General features: G+C 38.1%; 2 protein-coding genes across 4 annotated transcripts in view; one reads left to right on the top strand and one right to left on the bottom strand.

Annotated features, from left to right (window-relative positions):
* Traf4 (TNF receptor associated factor 4) overlaps positions 1-22,157 on the top strand; it is a 220,433-nt gene that overhangs the window by 43,042 nt on the left and 155,234 nt on the right. For both annotated transcript variants that reach the window (XM_067767296.1, XM_067767295.1), the window contains exon 2: positions 5,778-5,844. In XM_067767296.1, the coding sequence (XP_067623397.1) occupies positions 5,778-5,844 (67 nt within the window). The remainder of the gene's footprint in view (positions 1-5,777; positions 5,845-22,157) is intronic.
* LOC137240703 (cytochrome b5 domain-containing protein 1-like) overlaps positions 1-22,157 on the bottom strand; it is a 217,783-nt gene that overhangs the window by 94,082 nt on the left and 101,544 nt on the right. Inside the window, exon 3 of one of the 2 annotated variants that reach the window (XM_067767298.1) lies at positions 5,544-5,697. The exons of the other annotated variant lie outside the window; for it this stretch is intronic. Coding sequence (XP_067623399.1) covers positions 5,544-5,567 — 24 coding nt within the window. The 5' untranslated portion in view covers positions 5,568-5,697. The remainder of the gene's footprint in view (positions 1-5,543; positions 5,698-22,157) is intronic. 2 annotated transcript variants of the gene reach the window in all.

Raw genomic sequence — 22,157 nt, 5'->3', positions numbered from 1 at the left:
TTGAAGTGCTTCGTTCGAATAACTTCAGTTTTGCACCTTTTCTAAGAGGTCTTGAAGAATTTGATCGCCTATCCATGCCATGCCAAGGTCTCTGTTTGAGGCAGCACGCATTGAGTCTTATTACTTATCTCAGTAGATCTCACTTTAAAATTGTTAAACTAGTACTAGGTTAACCTGTAATCTAGTCAGTAAGGTTGTTAATATTTGAGTTTATAAAAATATAAGTCGTTTATTTTGAAAGTGGTTTAAGTCCATTTAAAAAAAAAGGAGTTAATGACAACAATAATCAGAATCCTATATAACTTTTTTTTATAAACAATTTAAGAAGTCTAGTATATTAAAATCGCTTGAAAATTAGCTAGCTAACAAAGTCAAAAAAAAATTAGTTTGAAACTGGTTTAATTAAGTCCACTGAAATTAAATTTATTATTTATTAAAAAATAAATAAATGTAAGGCGCGATAGCCTCCGATAGATTTTAGACCGATCTTCTCTTCCAATTTGCGTCGTGCTCCTTTTTAAATTCTCCTACAAATTGGCGTGACGGGACCTACTTGTTTTATGCAGACTCCGAACGGCATCTGCAAGACAGATGAGTTTTCACTGAGAGCTTTTCATGGCGGAAATACACTCGGAGTGCTTGCCAAACACTACCGAGGGGCGATCCCGCTTAGAAAAATTTTCTTCTAATTGGAAATTTTATTTCTAAAATTTTGATGTTGCTTTGCCCGAGGCGTGAACCCTGGATCTTCGGTGTGGTAGGTTGAGCACGCTACCATCACACCACGGTGGCCGCCATTATTATTATTATTTACTATTTATTTAAAATGTTTTATTTAATATTTATTTAAAATGTATTATTTCATAATTTAGATATTGCACCTTTTATGTTACAAAACTGCAAAAAAATGCATCACTGCACGGTAGAGCTTACGATTTCTCGAACTGGTTCGAGAAGAGATTTCTGGCGATACTCGGCTTGTCGCGACATTCTCGAATCTCAAAACACTCGTAAAGCTCGGGAGCTTCTCGAAATTCTATTTAATCAATGCGTTGGCTGTTTTATGTATATATGGTTGGGCTGGGACTATCCGCATATTCGAATATCCGAATATCCATACGGATATCCGTTGACACGGATAAAGTCCGGACGGAATGGATATCCGGCTAATATTAGTTTGTGAAACTATCCGGATATCCGGATTTATGAAGATTCGGTTAATAACCGATATTTTTGGATATCCAGTGAAAGCAACAAATTGATGTACCATATATGTTTATTTCACATTAATAACAATAAATTCGTGGGGCATTTAAATCAATGCCCGTATTGAGAAATACATATGTAATATGATGTTAAACTATTTTCTTAATAATAATTTAGTAATCAACAAACATATTTTGTGAATAATTTTTCGATGTTTGCTTCGTCCAATTCTGATGTGCAGATATTCAATTTTTATATTCCAGTGGCCGGATATACGGATATCCGGATTTTGCGTTTACGTATCCGGATTATTCGGATAGTTCAAAAATCCGGATGCAGTTCCCATCCCTAATATAGAGCTTACGATTTATTCTGGAGCACAAACGAAAATTTCCACAATACCACACCGAAATGCGTAGAGTACTGCCATTGGAGCAACTAAATTGAATGTCAAGAAGCTCGCGAGAATTACGAGTATTCCGACACACGAGAATCTCGCGGGAAGCCGAATTCTCGATTTCTCGGGTCTCGGAATTCTCGCTGTATTCGAAAAGAAATCGTAAGATCTACTGCACAGCACAGCAATAAAATTCACTGCCAAGAAGTAAAATTGAGATACTAAGGTATATACAACCTATGCACCATGAATATTTTAACAACAATAATCTAAATGAGGAAAAATAATATGGCAAAATCTTTGATATTATCCTTAATAAATAAATTAATGTAAATTTAACTTTTTAATAAATTACTTAATATTTATTTTTAACAATATTTTTTTAATTACAAAAATAAAAATCTGTATCTCAATAGAAAGCTTCCCTACCTATTTTAAAGCTGTTACATTCATATACATCAAACATAAAATATTTACGGTTGTGGTTATTGGAGCTTTTCGGCCGATAATTTCAAGACAAAACACAAGTTTTTCTTTTTCTCCTACGCGTTTCGATGGGTATTTTCCATCTTCCTCAGGGAGGTTGTATATTTTAACATAAAAATATAAACATAAAACAAAACAAACATTAACATATTTAGCAGTGAAAACTTTACACAACCCTTTAACAGACTTTCCACTTACATTCAATGTTAAATAACTTTATAAACATATAGACATTACTGAATATAAATAAACAACACTTAACATTAATTCATTCATCTGCACTGAATCGTCCACTAGCTGATAATACCGTCATGTTAGTTTTGGAAAATCAAACACAATTTACAAAGAGAATAAACATTGCTACAGAACAACAGCTGAACTCTAAAATACGAGCACATGTAACGAAAAGCTTTGACACATTTGGACTAAGATACAACGAGGACTGGTTTGTGAATAACACTGATATAAATGTCCCCCCGGAAAACCGTTGGTTACTGTCATTGGGAAAAAAGTTTGCGCTCCCAGTATCGAGGAAATCATTTTCTCCCATTCACGTGATTGCAGATCTGGAGCAAGGTATTCAAGCAATAGGAGATGACAAAGGAAAAGATACACTAAGATATAATGTGGCAACGAAAACAAATACATTTAAGAACAAGTTAAGAAATAATCAAAAAGAAAAACTCATACTAAAAGTCTACGAAGACACTAAGCATTTTGTTAAAAAGTACAAAGATGTAGCGATTATAACAAACTCAGATAAAGGAAACAAAACAGTTATGATGTACCAGGTGGACTACAAAAACAAAATGGAGCAATTATTGCACGGTAGACAAACATACAAAACAATGAGAACGGATCCAACACACCAATTATTACGGAAAAACAACAACATTGTAAACGACATATATAAACAGGGGAATATCAGTCTTTACTTAAAAAAACAATTAACTTGCACTGCAGCTACAGCCCCAAGACTGCATGGCTTACCAAAAATTCATAAAGAAAGCACTCCACTTAGACCGATATCATCATCAGTGAGTGTGCCATGTTTAAAACTTTCAAAATATTTAGGAAAAGCCCTCAAACATATAATTTCGGACAGTCTTAATGTGCAAAATTCCTTACAACTAAAGCGCAACTTAAAATATATCACGATTGCAGACGATGAAATTTTAATACCGTTGGACGTTGTGTCCCTCTTCACAAATATACCGATTAATTTAGCAATAAATTCGATTATAAAACAGTGGGGTAACCTACAAATGCATACAACAATGACGAAGAAACAATTTCAAACCTGTCTTGAATTCTGCTTGAGGGACAACAATTACTTCACGTATGATTGCACTTTTTACCAACAAGTATATGGTATGCCTATGGGGAATCCTCTTTCGCCCATTGTAGCTGATATAGTTTTAGACAAAATTCTTGACGACAGCATTGCCGAGCTCAAATCAAAGGACATATATATCAAATACATAAACAAATATGTAGATGATATATTCGCAATAATTAAGACTAAAGACGTGGAAGAAATACTAAAAACATTTAATAACCAGCATACAAAAATAAAATTTACAATAGAAAAAGAGAAAAACAATAAGTTGCCCTTCCTAGATATTGAAATCATAAAATCAGACCAAACACTAAAAACTAATTGGTATGCCAAAGCCGTATCGTCATCCAGAATGATAAACTATCATTCGAATCACCCATGGATGCAAAAAAAGAACACGGCCATAAATTTTATAACTAAAGTTTTTCATCTTAGTGAACAGGAGTTCATGAAGACAAACATCCAAAAAATTCGAGATATTTTATACAAGAACGGCTACCCTAATAAACTAATAGACGCGTGGATAACAATAGCCAAAAACAAAGCTAACTGCACGCCAAGCAATACTGAACAGAGAAAAGAACAAGAAAAACTAATATACACAGGCGTGACATACATACCAGGATTAACGGACATCAAAACAATAGGTAGCATCGCACTCAATAACAAAATAAAATTGGCACATAAACCAAATCAAACTTTAAGTACAATATTTACACAAACAAAAGACCAGGCATGCTTAACGAACGAAACGATATCATTTCGTTACGATAATCAACGTTAATAAACGAAACGAAGTCATTTCGTTTCGTTTATTAACGTTAAGAACGACAAATTAACGTTAATTTGACGATCTTAACGTTAATAAACGAAACGAAGTGACTTCGTTTCGTTTATTAGCGTTGATTATCGTAACGAAATGATATCGTTTCGTTCGTTAAGCATGCCTGCAAAAGACAAACTCGACAAAGAACAACAACACAATGTAGTATACCAAATCCAATGTAATGGGAGCGCAGCCGAAAATTGCAAACAAATATACATTGAAACAACAAAGCGATCGCTAGTGGTCCGAATAAATGAATACAGACTTGACGCGAAAAATAAGAAAACAACAACAGCACTATGCGAACATTTAACCAACACAGGACACACAGCGACCTTCGAAAACACGATAATATTAGATATTGAGGGGAAAGAAAGAACACGAATGACGCTGGAAGCATTGAGAATACAACAAAAAATCAGCAATTCTATGAATTATAAAGAAGACGTCAATAACATCAACTGCGCTTACATGACGGCATTATCACCTAGTGGACGTTTCAGTGCAGATGAATGAATTAATGTTAAGTGTTGTTTATTTATATTCAGTAATGTCTATATGTTTACAAAGTTATTTAACATTGAATGTAAGTGGAAAGTCTGTTAAAGAGTTGTGTAAAGTTTTCACTGTTAAATATGTTAATGTTTGTTTTGTTTTATGTTTATATTTTTATGTTAAAATATACAGCCTCCCTGAGGAAGATGGAAAATACCCATCGAAACGCGTGGGAGAAAAAGAAAAACTTGTGTTTTGTCTTGAAATTATCGGCCGAAAAGCTCCAATAACCACAAATTTAACTAAAAATTGGCCCAAATTAATATATATAAAATATTTACAATTTCTATTATTTAATTTCCTAAAAATAAGTGGACTTATCCCTTTTCAAAAAAAAAAAATTATTAATTTTGAAAGTGATTTAAGGCCATTTTAGGTTCTGACACACAGCTTATTTTTCTAGTAAAGTTTACAAAACGTATTACGTTATATACTCTAACATGTTTAAGGTCACAAAGCCATAAAAAAAATTAATTCCACTTAACAATATTTTTGAAACAAATCAAACACAAACTCTTAAATGCCTCAATATAAGAAAAACTGGACTTAAACCACTTTCAAAATAAACGACTCATATATGAAGTATGAAATTAGGTTCTTATTTATTACATACTCGCAAACCTTAATCTGCGGCTTCATCCCCACGGAGAAAATAAAACGTAAAAGTTTGTCAGCTTATACATAAATATAATTAATATTTTCCAAAACTCTCAGTTGAAATAAAGTTAACTGACCTTATGTATAATTGAAGTGGTCATAAAGCCAATTGATCTTATGGCAATTTAAAGTTGTCACAACGCCAATAGTCCTTCTGGTCGTTTGCCTTATGACACCCCACCATACAACGGGCCAAAAAATGTGTCTTTAACGGAGCATTGAGCATTAGTCCTGCAAACAAATAATAACCACTCATTTTTCCATTTCATTACTCATTGTATTTAAGTAATTTTTAATTTTTTTATTTTTAGCGAAATGTTTCGTCGTTCAATAGCCAGCAGCGTACAATCGAGTTCGCGTGAAAATACTTACGAAGAGGTAAGTGTGAGGATGTATTTTGTAAGACGTAGTAGGCAAAAAAAATTATTTCAACCCCGTTAACAATAAAAAATTGTATTCGAGGGAAAACACAAAAGCGGATTGGTATATCAAGAAAATAGCTAAAAATGATTAAATTCAATTAAAAAATACGAATGTGTCTTAGATTTGGTAACTGTGGAATACTTTGGACACCCATTACGGCATAACTTCTAGCTGGTCACGAAACCGCAATTTCTAGTTTTAATAAATACTGCAATACTTCTTTTACTTTCCGCAAAATGGTGAGATTTTTTCAAACTTCTAGTCTTGTCTACGTATCAAAAAAGGATCTTCATATGAAATTTGTCTCAAAATGTGTTAAATTACGTCATTTATTTTCTTTTTTGGCACTCTTGTGCACAAAACAATACAAAAATGTGTACTCTTAATTAAAATATATGTATATACAAGAATGCATAAACGAAGTAGCTACATACATATTTGAGATTTGAATAGAAAACCAGAATGAAATTTCATTAAATTTTCATTTGTTTAGGATTTGTCAAGGAAATGTAATGCGCAGGCGCACAATCCGTAACTTATAGCAGCGAATACAAAAACAGTAGTTGCAATTTTGAATAAATTTAATCAATTATACTCTTCTTTTTTTATTTTCGATAATTAATTGTTTGTCTTGTTTAATTGAAACTTTGCAAGCAAATCTGAAAAACGTGTCGAAAAATTTCGAACATTAGAATGTACAGGATTGCATGAAAATTTCGATTTTGGATTTTGGTTTAATGACTATTGTGGCGAATGTTGACATCACTAGGCTGTTAGTAAATAATCACGCAACAACAAGAACATAAAGCAAGCCACACTGGTGTACATGAATACATCAGTTATCATTTACACTTGTGTACAAGGCAACGAAGAGATACTTCACAAACACAGATGTAGTCATCAGCTGAAGTTGTTACTCACACATACACACGCATATATGTAGCTCAATTACCAAGCAGGAGATAAAGCAGTTCTAGAAGGCGAAATGTCTAGACTTTAGTAGAAATATGCGAATAAAGCGAGGGAGAGTATAAAAGCATCGCAAGCTGAGTAGTCAGTAAGCAGTTTAATTTAAATACGCTGGTGCAAAGTACGTGATATTGAAGTATAATTATACTACTCCCAAGGAGACTAAATAAACACCATATTGCAATACTGAATATTGTAGTGATTTATTCAACAGTTTAGCGAATCGCACTTTAACAGAAGATTTGGAATAAGCGGAATTACCCCTGAATTAGTTACACACAAATTGGTGCTTATCCGATGCAGAGAAGGGAAGTTTGTAGCCGCACTTACCAACAGCGCTTAAGACAGAACTAGTGATAGAACTTTAAAAAAAGTATGGATACCAGTACATATTTAAAACACTCGGATCAAAGTATCGATGCTAGTACTTATACTCAGTAAAAGTTATCGCGTATATTCGATCCAAGTGAGTACTTCTGAACTTTTACCATAAAGAAGATACTTTGTGCTTTTTTTTAAGAGATTTTATATTTTAAATTCGGTAGTAAACAATTAAGCAAGCTTGAGTTCGGGCGAAACCAAATCTTTGCTAGGTTTTTCTTTACAAGTATATACATATGCACTTAAACTTGATATGGACTGCCAAGTCCTGCGAGTCTTCAATAATTGCAGCTAGAGGGATATCCTAAAAATTATCTAAGTGATGATAAGCGTATTTACCCGCAAATTAGTAGATGTTGAGCTTCCTAAACGGCAAGGAGCTGTATATCAGCATCCTAACAACCCGATGGGGTAGCACTAGTTGCGAAGTCGAACCTGGTGAGAATGCTGATATTGCTCTGTTTCGCAAATTAATAGCCGCATCGAGACGTCTAGCTACCAGCATTCAGTATCAGGGAGCTATCGCAAAATGCAAGCACTGTTAAATACGCTCATTCAGAAAATTTTTTTAATTTTTTTGTTGGTATAGAGCTTTTTGGCCGATAAATATAAGACAAACATATTACATTTTTTCTCATTCCTCCTACGAGTTTCGACGCTACTGCGCCTTCTGCAGGGAAATTTTTAAATAAAAACATTTCGAAAAATTGGCTCAAGTAAAGCAGAAAACAAAACGCAAACAAGAATGCACTTGACCAGACCCGACTGCTTTTAAATACGACCATCCGACCATTGTTCCTAGATGGTAAGCTCATTGGTTTTCATCTATGACTCACTGATCTCCTGCATACATTCATAGTTCATATACATTCGTCCTTATTTCAAACGTGACACTATCACATACTTTTCTTTCAATTTCTTCAGCTGCTCATCTATACACCATCTCCTTTAAATCACAGCTCTGTGTCTCTGCTTCACACTCCACAATTGTGTTGCGGCAGCTGAATACCCCCAAGTGGATAATGTTTTCCAATTTCCAATGTCTTAACATTGTTTGTGTAAAATTCCTTCTTTAAATATCTACCTTGTCATTGAACCTTTCAATATTGAATTCCCGCAAATGCTGCTGTGCCACTAAAGGAGCTGTTAATGCATATTTACAAGTAGAACGTTTATACTTTCACATGAGTAATGTGAATGTATGTCGAGCATCCATCTTATGCGTCGGCTGTTTTGCGCATGTCTGGCTGATTACTTGCATAGCCGTCCAAGCACATCTGCTCTGGTGACTCCAAAAATGGAGACAAGCATAGATAATTGCGATTGCTCTTGTTTATATCCAGTTTTTCTTATTATAATTTTTTTTTTTTTTTTAATTTTTAATGTTTACTACACACTATTTTCCCGCTCTTCTTCCTCCTCCGCTTTGGTTTTGGCGCACAAATTGGTATGTGCCGATTGAATGTAGACGAGAACCTTTTATTACACACACTCCATCCATTATGGCTAAATGCTTGGGCGTCTGAGGGTCGGAATATAAAGAAAACAGAACAAGTAAGGAAGGCTAAGTTCGGGTGTAACCGAACATAACATACTCAGTTGAGAGCTATGGAGACAAAATAAGGAAAATCAATCTGGGGTAACCCTGGAATGTGGTTGTATAACATGTGTATCAAATGAAAGGTATTAAAGAGTATTTTAAGAGAGAATAGGCCATAGTTCTATGGATGAACGCCATTTAGGGATATCGCCATAAAGGTAGACCAGGGCTGACTCTAGAATTTGTTTGTACGATATGGGTATCAAATGAAAGGTGTTACTGAGCATTTTAAGAGGCAGTGGGCCTTAGGTCTATCGGTGGACGCCTTTTCGAGATGTCCCCATTAAGGGGGACCAGGGGTGATTCTATAATGTGTTTGTACGATATGGGTATCAAATGAAAGCTGTTAATGAGTATTTTGAAAAGGAGTGATCCTTAGTTCCATAGGTGGACGCCGTTTCGAGATATCGCCATAAAGGTGGACCAGGGGTGTCTCTAGAATGTGTTTGTACGATATGGGAATCAAATGAAAGGTGTTACTGAGCATTTTAAGAGGGAGTGGGCATTAGGTCTATAGGTGGGCGCCTTTTCGAGATATCGCCATTAGGGTGGGCCAGCGGTGGCTCTAGAATGTGTTTGTACGATATGTGCATCAAACGAAAGGTGTTACTGAGCATTTTAAGAGGGAGTGGGCATTAGGTCTATAGGTGGACGCCCTTTCGAGATATCGCCATTAGGGTGGGCCAGGGGTGACTCTAGAATGTTTGTACGATATGGGTATCAAACGAAAGGCGTTACTGAGCATTTTAAGAGGGAGTGGGCATTAGGTCTATAGGTGGACGCCTTTTCGAGATATCGCCATTAGGGTGGGCCAGGGGTGACTCTAGAATGTGTTTGTACGATATGGGTATCAAATGAAAGGTGGTAAGGAGTATTTTAAAAGGGAGTAATCCTTAGTTCTATAGGTGGACGCCTTTTCGAGATATCGCCATAAAGGTGGACCAAGGGTGACTCTAGAATGTTTGTACGATATGGGTATCAAACGAAAGGTGTTACTGAGCATTTTAAGAAGGAGTGGGCATTAGGTCTATAGGTGGACGCCTTTTCGAGATATCGCCATTAGGGTGGGCCAGGGTGACTCTAGAATGTGTTTGTACGATATGGGTATCAAATGAAAGGTGGTAATGAGTATTTTAAAAGGGAGTAATCCTTAGTTCTATAGGTGGACGCCTTTTCGAGATATCGCCATAAAGCTGGACCAAGGGTGACTCTAGAATATTTGTACGGTATGGGTATCAAACGAAAGGTGTTACTGAGCATTTTAAGAGGGAGTGGGCATTAGGTCTATAGGTGGACGCCTTTTCGAGATATCGCCATTAGGGTGGGCCAGGGTGACTCTAGAATGTGTTTGTACGATATGGGTATCAAATGAAAGGTGGTAATGAGTATTTTAAAAGGGAGTAATCCTTAGTTCTATAGGTGGACGCCTTTTCGAGATATCGCCATTAGGGTGGGCCAGGTGTGACTCTAGAATGTTTGTACGATATGGGTATCAAACGAAAGGTGTTACTGAGCATTTTAAGAGGGAGTGGGCATTAGGTCTATAGGTGGACGCCTTTTCGAGATATCGCCATTAGGGTGGGACAGGGGTGACTCTAGAATGTTTGTATGATATGGGTATCAAACGAAAGGTGTTACTGAGCATTTTAAGAGGGAGTGTACATTAGGTCTATAGGTGGACGCCTTTTCGAGATATCGCCATTAGGGTGGGCCAGGGGTGACTCTAGAATGTTTGTACGATATGGGTATCAAACGAAAGGTGTTACTGAGCATTTTAAGAGGGAGTGGACATTAGGTCTATAGGTGGACGCCTTTTCGAGATATCGCCATTAGGGTGGGCCAGGGTGACTCTAGAATGTGTTTGTACGATATGGGTATCAAATGAAAGGTGGTAATGAGTATTTTAAAAGGGAGTAATCCTTAGTTCTATAGGTGGACGCCTTTTCGAAATATCGCCATTAGGGTGGGCCAGGTGTGACTCTAGAATGTTTGTACGATATGGGTATCAAACGAAAGCTGTTACTGAGCATTTTAAGAGGGAGTGGGCATTAGGTCTATAGGTGGACGCCTTTTCGAGATATTGCCATTAGGGTGGGCCAGGGGTGACTCTAGAATGTTTGTACGATATGGGTATCAAACGAAAGGAGTTACTGAGCATTTTAAGAGGGAGTGGACACTAGGTCTATAGGTGGACGCCTTTTCGAGATATCGCCATTAGGGTGGGCCAGGGGTTACTCTAGAATGTTTGTACGATATGGGTATCAAACGAAAGGTGTTACTGAGCATTTTAAGAGAGAGGGGGCATTAGTTCTATAGGTGGACGCCTTTTCGAGATATCGCCATTAGGGTGGGACAGGGGTGACTCTGGTATGTTTTTGTACGATATGGATATCAAATTAAAGGTATTAATGAGGGTTGTAAAAGCGAGTGGCCCTTAGATGTATATGTGAAGGCGTTCTCGTGATATCCACCAAAATGTGGACCAGGTGATCCAGAAAATCATCTGTCGGGTACTGCTAATTTATTTATATATGCAATACCACTAACAGTATTCCTGCCAAGATTCCAAGGGCTGTTGATTTCGCCTTGTAGAACTTTTTCATTTTCTTCTACTTAATATGGTAGGTGTCACACCCATTTTACAAAGATTTTTCCAAAGTTATATTTTGCGTCAACAAACCAATCCAGTTACCATGTTTCATCCCTTTTTTCGTATTTGGTATAGAATTATGGCATTTTTTTCATTTTTCGTAATTTTCGATATCGATAAAGTGGGCGTGGTTATGGTCAGATTTCGCCCATTTTTTATACCAAGAAAAAGTGAGCTCAGGTAAGTACGTGGGCTAAGTTTAGTAAAGATATATCGGATTTTGCTCAAGTTATTGTGTTAATGGCCGAGCGGAAGGACAGACGGTGGACTGTGTATAAAAACTGGGCGTGGCTTCCACCGATTTCGCCCATTTTCACAGAGAACAGTTACCGTCATAGAATCTATGCTCCTACCAAATTTGAGAAGGATTGGTAAATTTTTGTTCGACTTATGGCAATAAAAGTATTCTAGACAAACTAAATGAAAATGGGCGGAGCCACGCCCATTTTCAAATTTTCTTTTATTTTTGTATTTTGTTGCATCATATCATTACTGGAGTTGAATTTTGACTTAATTTACTTATGTACAGTAAAGATATTAAATTTTTTGTTAAAATTTGAATTTAAAAAAATTTTTTTTTAAAAAGTGGGCGTGTTCTTAATCCAATTTTGCTAATTTTTATTTAGCACATATAGAGTAATAGTAGTAACGTTCCTGCCAAATTTCATCATGATATCTTCAACGACTGCCAAATTACAGCTTGCAAAACTTTTAAATTACCTTCTTGTAAAAGTGGGCGGGGCCACGCCCATTGTCCAAAATCTTACTAATTTTCTATTCTGCGTCATAACATCAACCCATCTACCAAGTTTCGTCGCTTTATCTGTCTTTTGTAATGTGTTATCGCACTTTTTCGGTTTTTCGAAATTTTCGATATCGAAAAAGTGGGCGTGGTTATAGTCCGATATCGTTCATTTTAAATAGCGATCTGAGATGAGTGCTCAGGAACCTACATACCAAATTTCATCAAGATACCTCAAAATTTACTCAAGTTATCGTGTTAACGGACGGACGGACGGACGGACATGGCTCAATCAAATTTTTTTTCGATCCTGATTATTTTGATATATGGAAGTCTATATCTATCTCGATTCCTTTATATATGTACAACCAACCGTTATCCAATCAAACTTAATATACTCTGTGAGCTCTGCTCAACTGAGTATAATAATGTGCGCTCATGTAAGGAAATGAATTTGTCGTTTATTTTAATGCCATTGGGTATGTTTGTGAGTATGTGTGTATGTTGATCATTATTTAAGGGCCACAATTACCTAAGGATGGCTGCAAGTACCTGCAGGTTAGAAAACATCTGTCTTTCCATGGTACGTTTGTTCATCATCAAACCAATTCGGGTCAGATCAATGCTTGATCCTCTATTATTATGATATATACACATATAATTATAGATTAGGGTGCACCTTCTTTGTGTGGGGGAATGATTTGAGGGCGCGAACTGCGAGAAGTTGAGAAGGGAACAAGACAGTGGAAAATAGTGATATCTCACAAAACCGTCCGCCATGATCGAATGAACTAATCGCGGGAGCGTCCTAGACATGGAAACGGAAAAACTATTAGGGGAAAGAAACGCTAGGAGGTAAAATTGCATAGTGTCCCTGTGAAAATGGCAGTAATCACTATGAGCTCAAGTCTACCGATAGGAGCAGATCTGCAACTAGAAACTAACAGTGAGGAGTCCTATGCGACAGAGCAATCACTCTAAATTTTTGAAGACCGTTGTTGTAAAGGGAGCTAGCATTGCAATTCCAATTGCCGCCACCGAGAAGATGAACGAAGTGACTAAGCAGTCTTTGACTGTGGCGTTGAAGATGGTAGCAACCCTCATGGGCTCAAGTCTGCCGATAGTTGGTCGTTTGCGGAAATGAACTTACCGTGAGAGCAAACGCAATGCACGGAATTGTTGAGAAATAAATGTCATGCCAAGATCTGTGAGGCAAGCTAACACTGATGGCAACTTTCACACCTCTAAATTTGCAAGGCAGAGCGAAGAAGGGACATGCAAAAGATAGAAACGACGGACCTAGAAACCGGCAAAGTGGAATGAGGAGGAAGTAGTGGCTAGCATTGCGACTCCAGTTGCCCCGTGAAGGGGAACGAATCGACTAAGCAGTTCATGAAATGTCATAGTCCCAGGATCGTAAAGCAGGCTATCTGCGATAAAAATAAATATAAAGCGCGATAACCTCCGCAGAGATTTTAGGCCGAGCTTCTCTTCCAATTTACGTCGTGGTCATTTTTAATTTTTCGTACAAATTGGTGGGACTCCGAACGGCATCTGCGAGAAAAATGAGTTTTCGCTGAGAGCTTTACACGCGGAGTATTGCCAAACACTGCCGAGGGGTGACCCCGCTCAGAAAAATGTTCTTCTAATTGAAAAACCTTGTTTCTAAAATGTTGATGTTGCTTTGCCCGAAGCGTGAGTCCAGGGTCTTCGGTGCGGTAGACGAAGAACGCTACCATCACACCACGAAGGCCGATGACAAACTTACACCTCTAAATTTGCAATGCGGAGCTGAGGAGAGAGAAAGAACGATGTACCTCGAAATCCGCTAAGCGGAGAAAGGGAAAAGTGGTGATAGTATGCCTAGAAGCTGAAGGGAGGTAACAATGGCACTTCAGCTTTCTCGGTGATTCTAAAAAGAGCAAGCATTGCGACCAAAAAGTTAACGAAGAAATGGCAGCAATCAGAGGGATGGTAAAGAGGAGCTAGGTTTATAAGGTGCAACAATAACGCGACCTTGAAATGGCTTAAGTACGTTGTTCCAGACCTCCGGAGGCAAGTTATAAATGTACGGTTTAAGGCGGTTAATATAGAACTGATCGCCACTATAACAAAGGTCATGCCTAGAGGGCTAAGAATATTTCAGCAGTAAGGCCTACCTTTCGTACGATGCGACTATAATCTACAGACCCTAAAATGCAAGGGGTGAGACAAAACATTCCCTCACCTGTAGTAACAGAACGTGTTAGTACTGCATTCCAAAACCTTCGTGGAATGTTTTTGGCCAAGGTATGGGTCCCAAGTGTATTGAGTTTGGAAGACCCTTTGAACATTTTGCAACAATCAACTCGAACAAATCGACCACGGAAGAGGGTCCGGAACACATCCTCCAAAAGAACATGAAGGCGGGGGGATTTTTTGTGTGGTGTAAGTGGCTTTACCTACTCAATCATCATTTCCTGCGCTCGGAGAGAATTCAAGTCTAACAAGTGAAAAAGAAAATGAAGGTGAGGAGTATAAAAAATAGTATATGTAACGATATGTGAGTAGGAAGTTGAAAGGAAGAGTAAAAGGAAGAAACAGCGAAAGAGGAGTAGAAGGAAGTGGAAGGTAAGGAATGAGATGTAGCTAAAGACTAAGATGTAGATGAAGACTGAGATATAGATGAGGGTGAGGATGTAGACGTAGGTGTAGATGTAGATGTAGATGTAGATGTAGATGGAGATGAAGATGAAGATGAAGAAGAGAGAGCCAAAGGGAAGAAGTGGAAGAGAAAGGGGAAGGAGGGCGGAGGAAAAGAGTAGCGAAGAAGGAAAGCACGACAATTTTTTTGCACACAAGTCGTATTTCGGGTAGGAAAACGATGGCCGTCTTTTCAAGAGCTTAATAAAACAAAAATAAATATTTTAATAATAACATAATTAATAAAAATCCTAAGACTTCAATGCCATTAAAGAGAAATTCAAAGAAACCGAGCACGAGTCTGCGCGTGCGCGCCAAATTAAACCAAATTAAATTAATCAGACTAGATTCTCAGCCACGGCTTCCAACAACACCGGTACGACCAGTAAAGCGTCTTAGAAATGTGTGATACATTATAGCAAAAAAAAATTAACGCAGCTGTCTCCGTAAAATAAATGCATTAGGGTGAGTGTGTGTATGCAATTCTAAAAAATAAAACAAGTAAAGGTGTCTAAGTTCGGGTGTAACCGAACATTTTATACTCAGCGTGAACTTTAATTGTACATTTCATTTCTCATAAATTACTTTTCTGCATAGCACGTGGCACCGCCCGTTTCAAAAAAAAATTCTCCCCATTTCCTCTTACAACAAAACTTGATAAGTGAAATATCATTGATTCGAAACTATTTTTTGCTAAGTTATAGCTAATTATTTTCGTCTACGACCCTTTTAAAAATCTTTTATATAAAAGTGGTCGTGGTCCTTAACCGATTCGTTAATTTTTCTTCAAAGCATTCCTTATAGCAAAGGCAACCTCTCTGCCGAATTTTGTTACGATAGGTTTAACGATTTTTTTTTTTTTTGCTAGCAAGAAGCATGACCAGCCGAGCTGCAACTGAGTTTGTGATACAGGAAACTAGCATTGACACAACAGCAATTATGAATTACTTTAAACTGAAAACAATTAAAGCTGATGATGCGTTGACCACAAGCTCCAACAAATTTAGCACTGAATTGCACGTTGCAACCAACTCAAACGCATTTAACGCTCGAGCATTTGTTGCAAGTGTTTACATTCCTACCTACTTCGAGAAGCAGTGACAGCAACGCATAGTTGTAAATGCTACATCTGCTTTTTCGTTGCGTTATGTTTCTTGGTTGATGTTGTTGTTGTTCTTTTTAATTTCATAAAATTGCAAATAATTTCTATTGCTGCATTGCGTTGCCTGAAAAATGCACTACTTTCTGTTTTCCTTTTATATCATTTAATTATAATTTGTTTTTTATCATTACAATTCATTATTGCCCCACATCATCACTCCCTAGGCAAGTTAATAGCTTCAAAGTTGCTCTGCAATTTCGAAGAATCACTCTTGCCAATAAATGCTACTTTGGACTAGGTAGGCAATTGAAAAGTAAAGTCCTCCCTCGGCAACGAAAATCATACTCTACAAGTCACTTATCGTACCCGTCCTGCTATACGGTGCAGAAGCATGGACCATGACAACATCAGATGAAACGGCTCTGGGAGTGTTCGAGAGAAAAGTTCTTCGAAATATTTATGGACCTCTACGCGTTGGTGATGGCGCGTACCGAAGAAGATTTAACGATGATCTGTATGAGCTATACGCAGACGTCAACATAGTCCAGCGAATTAAAACGCAGCGGCTGCGCTGGCTAGGACATGTTATGCGAATGAAAGATGACGTTCCGGCCAAGAAAGTGTTTCTATCGGCCCGCCTAAGGAAGCAGAGGTAGAGGGCGGCCCCCACTCCGTTGGAAGGAACAGGTTGAAAACGATTTAAACTCCCTTGGTGTGACTAATTGGCGCCGGTTGGCAGAGAGAAGAAGCAACTGGCGCGCCTTGTTGGACGGCCATAACCGTTTAAACGGTTAAGCGCCGATTAAGTAAGTAAGTAAGTACGTAACATCCCAAAACAGCCCCAAAAACTACACAAAAGCTGTCCCTAAATACTCTTGAAGTGATTCTTAAATAGTTCCGAAAATTCTCACGGAATGATTGTGAAGTTTTCCCGAAATTTTATTAAACATCAAACCGCACTGATCCTGAAGGTAATCTCAAACGTTCACGGAACAGTGCCGAAATAGTTAAAATGTTTATTGAATAATCTGTTATGTCTTCTTCCTATGGAAAGAAACAATGAGTCCCCGTTTTACTGTATGCATCGATGTATCTTCGTTTTAATGAAAAAAAGATAAATTCCGTTCTTACGGCCCCCAAGCGAAAATCCTTTTCGGAACTAGAGCATATTATCCCTTGCAGCTAAAATATTTTAACGTAGGGAGATGGATATAATCAAATATTTATTTAATTAATAGGCGATATATTCAGTGAACCTTTGACCTATTCCACATTGTTGCTGTTGTTGTTGTTGTAGCAGTACTTCGCCCCATCTAATATGTGCGACCAATAACAAATTGTCATCAATGTCCTCTAACGGGAGTCCAAGGAAACTTGCTGTTTCAACAGTGGTGCACCATAATGAGAAGAGTGTTATAGTAACCCCATTCCACATTGTTCGTACAATATTGCAACGAATTTTGGGGAGTTTCTGATATTTTGCACTTGCGCTGAACTGTCGAATAAATAACTCCAATATTCACTATTCCAAAATGGTCTTCATTTAGACAACTTTGGGAGTAAGGTCTAGACTTTTCACGAACATGGAACAGTTGTATCGCATACTTGGTTATTTAGCTATATGCGTGTGTATGTGTGAGTAACAACTTCTGCTATTAGCTGATAACTACATATGTGTATATAAGATAATCTCTTTGCTTGAAGCTGCTGGTTATGTGTTTGGAATATTCTTCGACACCTTCTATGTAAGTGTGGCTACTTGCTGTTCTTGTTGTTGTGATTATTTACTAACAGTATAGTGATGCTTATATCCGCCACAATATTTTTCATGGTATTATGCTCCATTAATAGAAAATAGATTTCCAAATCCGTTGACCCCATTCATTTTGAGGTTAATTGGCACAGGCTTTGCAACTTCGCTAGTTATTTAAATCAAATATATGTAAATATGTTTCTACAAAAGTATAAAGAAATGCGTGGGTTTCTATAAGATGTTATTCTCATATAAATCGCACGCATAAATACACGAAATAGCGAAAGGGGGGACTCTTACGCTAAGCTTGAATATTGAAAAGATTTACAAAACTATGCGTGGGATTTTCAGGTATTTTGTTACTTTTTATTACCACCAAATTTTCTTTTGTTGTTTTTGTTGCATATACATACTATAAAAAAGTTAAATATTTCATAAACATTCATTTAGATTCATTGCTTACTGAAAGATGTAAAGTCGAAAGTTCTCAGCATTTTAATTTCTATTTGCTCCAAACTTTTTCTTCGTCTCTTTTTACTTTTTTCGTTTACAATCAAAAACAACTGTTTTTGTTGTTGTTGCATGTTAAGCTAAAGGTCGCCGCTTTCTGTTTTCAAGGTTTTTATTGACAATTGTTAGAAAAATTACAAAGCTTATGTTTAGAATACTAATTACGCTAAGCCCTGAATCAGTTTTGGGATCAAAGTACTAGAACGTTGAAATGTATTTTTGGGTTTCCCACATATCAAAATGGGAATAAGTGATATCAAGTTGGATAGTATCAAGCGTTTTTGTTTTATTTGTTAAATTTTTCTTTTTAATATTTTTTATTGCTTATCAGCAGTGGCGTTTTCTTATACTGGGAAGTCGGGGCGTTAGGAAATTGTTGCCAACTTAAATATTTTTAAAACGCTAAGATTGAAACAAAATGACTCATTTCGAGCTGGTTCCATTATTCTGCATCTATTTAAACTCATCCTAAGTCTTCCATATCCATAGACGTCCCAATCCGTTTGGGAGAAATCAAAAGGAGATAGGCGTTGCATATGTTCCATCAAGTAGGAAACGCATGGACAAGAGCGCGGGGCTGTAAAATTTCTAAGATCGAAGACCAAAGTGGCTCATGTCTCTGAAGAGAGAAGAATTAAAGCTCATTATGGGCATACTGACTGGCCGCTGCCTTCTGGCGTCTTACTTACTTACTTACCTAATTGGCTCTTAACCGTTTAAACGGTTATGGTCTCCACCAAGGCGCGCCAGTCGCTCCTTCGCTCCGCCAACCGGCGCCAATTGGTCACACCTCTGCCTCCATAGGCGGGTTCCGATAGAAACACTTTCTTGGCCGGAGCATCATCTTTCATTCGCATAACATGGCCCAGCCAGCGCAGCCACTGCGTTTTAATTCGCTTGACTATGTGGATGTCTGCATATAGCTCGTACAGCTCATCATTAAATCTTCTTCGGTACTCGCCATCGCCAACGCGTAGAGGTCCATAAATCTTTCGAAGAACTTTTCTCTCTCAAAGCCGCTTCATCTGATGTTGTCATGCTTCTGCCCATATAGCAAGACGGGTACGATAAGTAACTTGTAGAGTATGATTTTCGTTCGCCGAGAGAGGACTATACTTTTCAATTGCCTACCTAGTCCAAAGTAGCATTTATTGGAAAGATTGATTTTTCGCTGGATTTCAGTGCTGATATTGTTGTTAGTGTTGATGCTGATTCCCAAAAAAACGAAGTCTTTTACTATTTCGAAATTATGGCTGCCAACAGTAGCGTGGTTGCCAAGGCGCGTATGCGCTGACTATTTGCTCGACGACAGCAGGTACTTCGTTTTGTCCTCATTCACCATCAAACACATCTTAACCTCAGTAACGGCAAGTGTAGGGAGTGTGATCTGCTGGAAGAAACGATAGAGCACGTTTTGTTTTCGTGTACTGCGCTCGCCACGTTAAGGCTCCAGCTATTAGGGGCGTCAGTGTTGCCAGATATTGAGGCAGCAATTAAGCTGGGTCCTAGAAAAGTGCGTGTATTTGCCAAGAGAACGGAGTTAGTCTATCACATATGTCCTGGCACCTGATTTTGGTTCTTCCGTTTGGTCGTCAAACAAAGTTTGGTAATACTATGGACACAATCAGTCTATGTGAGGTCTTTATTGACCGGCCAGTTCCACCTAACCTAACCTTCCATATCCTACAACACTTGGATCTTTTCGATATTTTCTTTTCACGATAGTTAAAAGTTGCTGCATCTTGTTGTGGTTGTAACAGTGCTTCACCCAATACAATAGGTACCATCACGCACAATTAGTCATCGATATCCTCTAACGGAAGTCCAAAGAAACTTGCAGTTTCAACAGGGTTAGACCTAAGGGACATGGGCGTTGGTTCCACACTTTTATTTAAAAAATGGTGGTGCCACGTGGAAACACATTACGGACAGGACATACATTGCCTATTTGTTGTTGTTGTTGTTGTTGTAGCGTTAAAGACACTCCCCGAAGGCCTTGGGGAGTGTTATTGATGTTGATGGTCATTTGCCGGATGCAGATCCGGTACGTTCCGGTAACAAGCGTCTTTAAGGTACTAGCCCGACCCTCTCGGGAACGATTTGGTATTGCCTTCTCGACCATACCGCCTTCCCACCCCCTAGATCTATCAGGAGTTCGGGGTCGCCAGAGCCTCGGCTGCTAATGAAACAGGATTCGCCACGGTTCGGTGAGCTTGACAATTGGGTTGGAGAAGCTGTATGTTGCGATGGCAACCCCTTGCCCTGCTATCAATTTGTCATTTTAGTCGCCTCTTACCGACAGGCATACCTACCGCGGGTATATTATAAGCCCCCTAACCCGTTGGGAACATTGCCTTTATCGGGGCTGATTCTGTATAAGAGTTTAACCTATTACAGTACCCAGATTGCAGTAGTGCCAGGAAGTCGTGTCTCCATGGGAAATCTGCTTTCCGCAATTGCAGGCTCCGAGTATTTGACATTGAGAACTGGTTCCGCCGAGCATTTATCGGCATAGAACTTTTGCGCATTTTTGTTGATATATCTGAGAACTGTATTAGCTCTTTTGGTTCAAACGACTGATGTCTTGTGTGCCAGATTTCTTCATAGAACTTACGGGAAGCGGTGCCTCCTCAATCAGATATTTGTTAGTATGTCCAGATTTCTGAGTATTTAACAGAAACTGTTTGTTGGGCACTTCGTTATTTTTTATTTTTTTGTTTACGGGGAGTATTTCTGCCTCACTGTGCGACATAATAAGCAGTTCTAAGCGCGTTGTTTTGACAGGTCTGCCGTTTTCGCCAGCGTGTTTCTTTCAAGCTCGGTAATCATAGCGGAGACGCGTAGCATACAAATGGCTGGTCAATTGCGTTAGTAGCTATGAGTGTTTCTTTGTCTTTTCCCCAAGTGCTGCCAGCGACTTTAAGTACAATTGCGGCTACATGCTCGCCAAAATGCAGGTCATTGTCGAATCTAACTCCCAGTTTTTCTGGATGTCTTGGACAGTAATGCCATCGATTTTTATGTCCAATAATTTCGACACTTGTGTCATCCACATCGTGAATATGGTCGCTGAGTACTTCGTCGGCAATAGTGCCGAGTTTTGCAAAGAGAAAAAACTGTAAATACTAGGGAGATATTGTTAATTTTACAGCATAGCTCATCGGTAGAAAAGCAGGACCTGTTGCCCTTATCGTGCAGTCATTGGCGTAGGAAAACTACGGCAGCCGGTTCTGTGTACCACAGCGTCTCGAGATTTTTTCCGACCAAGAGCTGTCAGGGTTACACTGAAATCACCATTTAATCTTGTGATGGTTGTTGCTGTTTTGGCTGCCCGAACGTTTGAGTTTCCAAAACGTGATGATATTATCTCGAAAATATTTCTGACATTATGCGGGAGTTGCACCGAATCATTCAGAAATTGTTTTGGAACTATAGAAATGATTTCGGAAATAGCCCCAAACAATCCCGAAATTGCACCGAAAACATTGTTTCGAAATGGTGCCGGAACAGTCCTACAATTATCAAAAGACGATCACAAAAGTATTCCGTACTCAACCTAAAATAATGTTAACAAAATTTTCTCAAGGTTCAGATGTAAATGTGTGCATTCCCCTTAACGGTGGCACTAAGTGTGTTACCATTGCCTTGTTAAAGGCCATTTCAATCAACTTATCACAGGCCTACCCCCAGCTTGGGTAGGCAATTTTTCTTATCTCCCCTAGAGTGTTAGGTTGAATATTAGTGACACTAAGTGGTACTCACATCACTAATCTGAAACTAAGTAAATAAAGCCACAACAACAATAAAGCAAGCTGCCACACTTGTATGTACGTAAACAAATTAATCATTTTGTCTACACATATGTATGTCACTACAAGC

Source organism: Eurosta solidaginis, chromosome 2, assembly GCF_040869045.1.
Source record: "Eurosta solidaginis isolate ZX-2024a chromosome 2, ASM4086904v1, whole genome shotgun sequence".
Taxonomy (NCBI): Eukaryota; Metazoa; Arthropoda; class Insecta; order Diptera; family Tephritidae; genus Eurosta; species Eurosta solidaginis.
The sequence above is the reverse complement of the archived record's forward strand: the minus strand, read 5'-3'. Positions and strand labels throughout refer to the sequence as shown.